Source organism: Mesitornis unicolor, unplaced genomic scaffold (assembly GCF_000695765.1).
Source record: "Mesitornis unicolor isolate BGI_N332 unplaced genomic scaffold, ASM69576v1 scaffold24535, whole genome shotgun sequence".
NCBI classification, from domain to species: Eukaryota; Metazoa; Chordata; class Aves; order Mesitornithiformes; family Mesitornithidae; genus Mesitornis; species Mesitornis unicolor.
In genome coordinates, this window is record NW_010186500.1 from 11,140 (window position 1) to 17,937 (window position 6,798).

The 6,798-nt window shown below is 60.6% G+C and overlaps 1 protein-coding gene across 1 annotated transcript; it reads right to left on the bottom strand.

Annotated features, from left to right (window-relative positions):
* Positions 1-1,248: 1,248 nt before the first annotated feature.
* On the bottom strand, positions 1,249-6,796 carry APBA3 (amyloid beta (A4) precursor protein-binding, family A, member 3; the record flags this gene model as incomplete). The annotated part of the gene is made up of 10 exons (XM_010185178.1): positions 1,249-1,320; positions 1,451-1,591; positions 2,352-2,471; positions 3,016-3,228; positions 3,899-4,078; positions 4,433-4,591; positions 5,180-5,266; positions 5,400-5,545; positions 5,965-6,004; positions 6,413-6,796. Coding segments are annotated over 10 exons (1,542 nt in total), but the record flags the coding sequence as incomplete, so codon positions are not given.
* Between the last annotated feature and the right edge of the window lie 2 nt (positions 6,797-6,798).

Genomic DNA, 6,798 nt, shown 5'->3' on the forward strand with positions numbered 1-6,798 from the left:
CAGCACTGCTGGCCTCTGTCCCACCGGGCCCCTTGGGCCACTGTATCCACGTGACAGCCCAGGTAGTGCCACGCAGCACCACGCTGCCAGGCTGGGTTGGACCTAATCCTGCTGCACCCTTTGCCATCCAGCACCACCAAGTGCCTCCTTCACCCTTTTGGCACAGCCCCTGCTGCTGGAATAAAAGGGATGTTTTGATCAGGACGGGCCCTTTCCATGTGCACTGGGTGGCATCAGCGTGGGAATGAGGCTTAGGCTGTGCCAACATCTGGCACTGCAGCAGGCTCAGGGTGTGTGCCCCAGAGCTGACCCTCCTCTGCTGCAGCCCAACTCCTGAAACGCAGCCTCCCACATTCCCAAAAAACTTTTATTTTTACATCAACTAAGCACACAGGCACAGTCAGGTCAGCGCCGCCCCAGCTGTAGTGTCCCAGAGCCCCACTCATGTAAAGGCACAGCACCAGGGGCTGGTCCTTGGAGTTTGTGTCCCCAGGCTCCCTGGGATGTGGGACTGGGCAGTGCCATGGTCCCTGTCGCTGCAGTGAGCTGTGACCGGGAGCCCTGCAGGCTGGGGCCAGGCTGTGCATGCAGAGCTGATAAAGGCAGCACCAGGGAAAAGCAGAGGTAGTTTCCCAGCTACAGGTCTAACAGTTTGTTTGCACCCCCAACAGGCCCCTGGCAAAGGAGGAGGAGGTGCCAAGGGTGCTGCTGCCATTAAGGCTGAGTTTGGGAGCTGCTGGATCTCCCTCGGAGGGGGAAGCGTGCACCCACACTAGTGTGGAGGTCAGCAATGGGGTGAGCCCCAGAGCTGTGCTTCCAGCACCATCCCCACACAGGGAAAGGCACCATTGGTGAGTGTAAAAGCACCATCTGTGGTGACTACAGGCGGGGGGTGACCTTGCACCCAGGGACCCTCTTCCCCTGCCAGCACCAGGCCAAGGCGAGGGGCCCTGTGAAGTAGCGGGACAGGCGCTGTGCAGGCACGGCGAGTCAGGGAGGGGTGAACGGAGGGGGAGGAAGTGCCCAAACTGCGGCATCACAGGCCCTGACACTGTGCAAGCTGGGCATCAGGCACCCCAAGTCTCCCACTGTGTCCTGAGTAAAAACAAAGAGGTGCAGGATTAGCCACTGCTGGGGACCAGAGGGCTCCAAAGTGGGTGCTGGGGCAGGAGGCAGAGCCCTTGCAGCCCTGGGCTCACTCCTGCCTGGCCCTGGCCCGTGCAGTGAGAGCCGGGCACGGCCAGCAGCTCAGAGGAAGACAGGCTGCTCCTGCCCGGTCAGCAAGCGGTACGTGGAGGCTGGCATGGTCTTGATGTGCACCTAGGCAGAGACACGGAGATCAGCTGGGAGACACCCAGCCCCGGGCTGGAGGGTGCTGGGGCAAACCCCTGAGCCCAGCCCGCTCCCGTTGCGGCCACAGCTGCCCCGCGGCACAGGGGCCCTGGCTCACCTCGCTGACCGCCTGCGTGAGGATCTGGATGATCTTCTCGTGGGGCGTTGCCACCACGCTCTGCCCGTTGATCTCGATGATGCGGTGCCCCACGCGGATGCCACCTCTCTCTGCGATTCCGCCACGCATCAGGCTGCAGATCTGGGGAGCAAAGAGTGCTGGTAAGGTCAAAGCTGTGCCCACAGCCCAGGGCCAGGTGCAACCACCACCCCAAACTCTCTCATCCTTGCGAGGTCCCCAGCAAGAGCTCTGGGCTTGGGTGCTGTCTCCTCCAGCCCGTGGACATGCAGCGAGGACAGGGATGTCCTTTGTGCTGAGCTGTACGGCAAGGGGAGCCCGAAGGTTTTGTTCCCCCAGCTGACACAGAGCTCCGCTCCCTGCATCCACCCACTGAACCCTCGTGGTCCCATCAAGCCTGGGCTCCAGAACCAGAGCTTTTCCCCTGGGGACAGCTCCTGTGCATGTGGGGTAACCATGTCCCAGTGCTGTTGGGAACATCGGTTGGTGCGTGACATCACTGCCCGCCCACCCCACCAGCTGGTATTGGAAATGCTCCTCCCTGCCTCTCCAACACAGCCACTGTGGAGCCCAGAGCAGGGAGTGGCTGGGGCATTGGGGTCAGCACCTGATGTCACTAAGGTCATGCCAAGGAAGGCAGCAACAAACCACCACGCCAAAAGCAAACAGCTAGGGAGCACAAGGCAGATGGTTCCAACCTCCAGCGATGCAGAAGAACTACAAAGTGCCTTTTGCTGTGGCACAGCAGAGCCCTAGCAGGCACAAGGAGCACTAAAGCTGTGCACTTGTCCCTGCAGGGGACCTGTGTCCCTGTGCCAGATGAGCGGCTGAAGCCCTGGGCCGACCCTGGCCTGGCTCTGCTCCTGTCCCTGCGGACACTCACCACGCCGTTCTCAACACAGAAGCCCAGCTGGTACTTGGAGTCAGGGCGCCGGATGACAGCCGTGGTGACGGGGGGACAGTGCACAATGTTCAGTGTCACCTCTGTCTGGTGCTTCAGCTCCTGGAAGATGGGATGGGGCTTTGTCAGACTCTGGAGAGCTATTTGGCATGGTTGAGAGGGGAGACACAGCCATGCTGCTCATGGGAGGGCTGAGGATTAGCAAGCTGTTTTCAATGGGGAAACTGAGGCACACAGAGGGACACTGCCATGCTCAAATCCAGGGAGAAGAGCTTATAACTCCAGTCCAAGACATCCCCCTCTGCCCCTGAGGCCACACTGTCCTTGCTTTGGGCTCCTTCCTGCCTGGGAGGCAGCAACAGGTTCCCCCCAGGACATGTGCCTGCCTCTTCACCCACACTCCTCCTCAGGCAGGGCCCTGCCACAGCAAGGTTGGTCCCCAGCTTTGTTCCTGCCTTGTCACATATCTCCTTTCCAAGGACTCAGAGCAGGAACTGTCCCAGCCCACAGGATGTGTCTGCCCTCCTCGATTCCTGTCCCCTCTGCCCCTAAGCTGGGAGCACCCTGGCATTACAGATGCTCCCAGGCCTGCCCCCGTCTCCCTGCCAGGGAAGCAGGAGGCCATCGCGGGCGCAGCCTCGCTCACCCGGACGATGCTCTGGCAGGTGGTGAGGGGCAGCCCCACCAGGCTGGTCCCGTTGACAGACATGAGGCGGTCCCCAATGCTCAGCTCGCCCGACCTCTCTGCAGGGCCCCCGTGCATCAGGTTGGCGATGACCACTGTGGGCAGGATGGAGCCCCAGCCCGACTCCACGATGGCGATGCCCAGGATCTCCCCCTTCTGCTTCCGGATGCAGACCTGGGAGGGCACAGACGGGTTACGGTCACCAGAGTTGTGGGGCACACAGAATCACAGAATGGTTTTGGTTGGAAAAGACCTTCAAGATCTTTTGAGTCCAACCATCGATCCAGCCCTACTAAAACCGCCACTAGACCATGTTCTAAGCACGATATCTTCTAAACACCTCCAGGGATGGTGACTCCACCACCTCCCTGGGCAGCCCCTTCCAGTGCCTGACAACCCTCTCAGTAAAGAAATTCCTCCTCATATCCAACCTAAACCTCCCCTGGCACAACTTGAGGCCATTTTCCCTTGTCCTATCACTAGCTACCAGGGAGAAGAGACCAACCCCCACCTCATACGTACCTGTCTTAAAAGGCAAGATGTCGTGCTTGGGGACAGGCTCTAGTGGCAGACTTAGGGCTGCTTCAATGGTTGGACTCGATGATCTTAAGGATCTTTTCCAACCAAAACCATTCTGTTATTCTGTGATTCACTACACCCTCATTTCAGGAAGTTGTAGAGCGATGTCCCAGCCCCAGCACGCATGGCCTGGGCTCACAGCCAGCTGAGATGGGGCCCCGTTTTGTAGGGAGCACCTCAGCTCCTCAGGGAGCTGTGGAGGGGGAGAAACAGAGGTGCCAGCGGGTACCCCGCACTGTCCCCTCCCCTCCAAAGCAGCTCTTACGTCCTTGCAGTTCTCCTGTCGGGAGAAGTGGGTCAGCTCTGCATTGTACTGCTCCTGGTCCTCAAGGGCGCGGCTGTACTGGCGAGGGCTCAGCTCACTTGGGTCGATGCTGTTGGCCTCCAGGAAGCGCTGGTATGCCACGCCGAATGCCTGCCCGATGGCCTGAGCAATGATCTGGGCCTGGAGAAAGAGAGGGGCTGTTCATGCTCATGGCTCAGGGCCAATGGTCCCATGACCAAACTGGAGTCAAGAGCCAGCGCCCTGCAATGCCCAGCACAGACACAGTGCCCCAGGAGCTCCAGGGCATCCTGGCTCCTTTCATGCCCAAATGGTCCCCTTTACAGTGCCAGTCCCCCCTTTCTCTCACTTAGCTCCTCTACACTGCAGAGGTGCTCAGGCTGGGCTCCTTCCCCCCCTCTCTTCTTGTTGGGAGTCCCAAGCGCAGAGACCCAGAGCACGCAGTCACTATGGCAGAACGAGGTCTGGGACCCCAAGGCCACCCTGCCCTCCCGAGGGACTCGTGCATTGCCTCACATCGGCCGAGTGGAAGACGTGGCAGATCATCTTGTAGAGCCGCTTCTCCTCCGCTGCCTCCGACCGCCGCGGCAGTTTCCGGCGCGCCATGAGCACCACGAGGGAGCCGATGTCGGCAATGTAGGAGATGGTCTGGAGGGAGTGATCCATCATGGCCTCCTGGCAAGGGGGACATGGACAGAGATGTTCAGTTCTTCCCAGCCCGATGGACCCCATGGGCAGCCTGCGAGCCAGCCAGGCACTACCACACGCAGGAAGGGTTTGGGTTCAAATGCCATCGTGCTGGGATGCTGCTCAAATGCCTGGCACCCACTGGGCAGAAACCACATCTACACTAAGAGGTACAAACAGCTCCTTCAACTGAGGACTCATGCGGGTCTCTGGGTGCTGCCAGGGGACAAGGCAGCTCTTCCCTCTTACTAAAAAGCAGAAACTAACCCTGAGGCAAAGGGCTACAGAAATTTCAAGCATTGGTTCCCTAGAGCTTGGTCTGGCAACCCAGCAGCTCCCACAAGGCATAGTTTTTGCATGAGAAGCCTCGTGTGGCCACGCAGACAGCCGAGGGACCCGACACGTCTGCGTGGGATGGCTGTGGAGTGACATGTCTCCTCCCAGATGCGTGTCCTCCCCCGTAGGCCATGTTCAGGCGTGACCCCACCAGCGTGGGTGCAAAGCAGAGATCCCAAGGCCAAGCAGAAAAGTTTCCACAGCCCTAAAGCCAAGCAGGTGCTCCTGTTCCCCCCTCACCTGTGTGTCAGCCGTGAGCACCTTGATCCTCTGCGTGGAGACAAACAGATCCACTTCCGTCATGGGCTGGGACTCCCCCTCCGGTGCCTGCAGGACCAAGTGCACAGGAGAGGTCACTGCTGCTGCCAGAACTCCCCCGAGTCCCTGCCTCAGGGGAGCACTGCCCCAAGCCGTCGAGGGGCCAGGCCAGTGGCAGCTGTGCCCCCCTACCCTCCTGCACCTTGATCCTGTCCACTGCCTCCTGGGCCTGCGCCATGCGGACGCTGGTTGGGGGGTTCCTCTCCGAGACCAGCTGCGTGGAGCCCAGGTACTTTGCCCCAAAAATCACACCGTCCAGCAGATCCTCTGGGTCGCAAGGGCCTGGAACTGAGGCATCGGGAGAGACTATGCAGGGTCTGGTCCCCTCACTGCTGAAAACTTGGGGTACCAACTCCTACTGCCCGCTGGCTGCATTTCTACACACAGCAAAGCAGCTCAGCACTTGGGAGACAGGGAAATCAACCCTGACCCCAGGGCTGCTTCCCCCGTTCCCTGGGCACACCCTGGCTTCCCTCTTTCTCCCTTCCCAAGCCTGGGCATGCCCCTCCCCGATCCCTGAAGCACTCCTATTCCCTCAGCGAAGGGCGAGCTGGGATTGAACAAGCCCCTGGAGCCTGTATCCATATTCCCACCGTGCAAGGACACAGAACTGGGTGCTCTGTCCCCAGCTGGGACTCTGCTCTGACTGTGAACAGCAGGTCAGGGCTCCTGGGTGCTTTTGCTGCTCAAGCATAAAAGCAACTCACCCTCTTTGAAGGCTGGGCAGGAGGATGGGGGTTCCCTGTTCTGTAAAGCAACAAGAGAGCAGGTCAGGCTCTGGGTGGGATCCAGAGATTCAGCCTGCCCGACCCGCGGCCCAGCTGCCCCTGCAGCACCCAGACAGCGAGGGCACAGCGTCCTGAGGCTGTGGGGCACAGGGTCCTGGGGGGCTGTTCAGACCCACCAGCCACTTTCCTGGGGCATGCACAGATCAGCCAGCCATGCAAGTATCCCCCCGCGTTCAGGGTAGTAGGAGCCAAAGTCAGTACCAAGGGTCTTGTCTGGGCACCTCAGCAGCGTGAGGCCCTGTAAGACCCAAGGGAAAGACATCCCCAGCTCCCCTATGCCCCCACCAAAAACCCCACGAGGGAGCAGAGCCAAGGGGCACGACCTGGCTCACTCTGCACTGCCACAGCCCGCGCACGAGGCACTCACAGTCACTTCGCCTTGGGGTGGCTGCTCTGCCTTGCGGGCTGGAGCAGGAGGCAGGGCCACCCAGGCCGGCTCTGGGGAACTGTCTCGATTGCCTTTGCAGGCAGAGTCGACCTCGCAGAGCCCCTCTCCATAATACCAGCTGCCAGAAGGTGCTTCCTCTGAGCCCTCTGGCCTCTCTAGCCCTTCAGGCTTTTCCACAGTGGCCCGTTCCTCCTGAGTCTGCAGCATCTCCATGTTGGTCCCAGCCAGGACGTCAGAGCGGGCCAAGGGCGTCTCAGTGCTGGTCTCAGGCAGCCCCCCCTCATAGCGCAGGAGGCTCAGCAAGTCCTCCCGGTCGGCCTCGGCAAAGAGCAGGCCGTGGCAGGGCCGGGAGCAGGCCGAGTGCT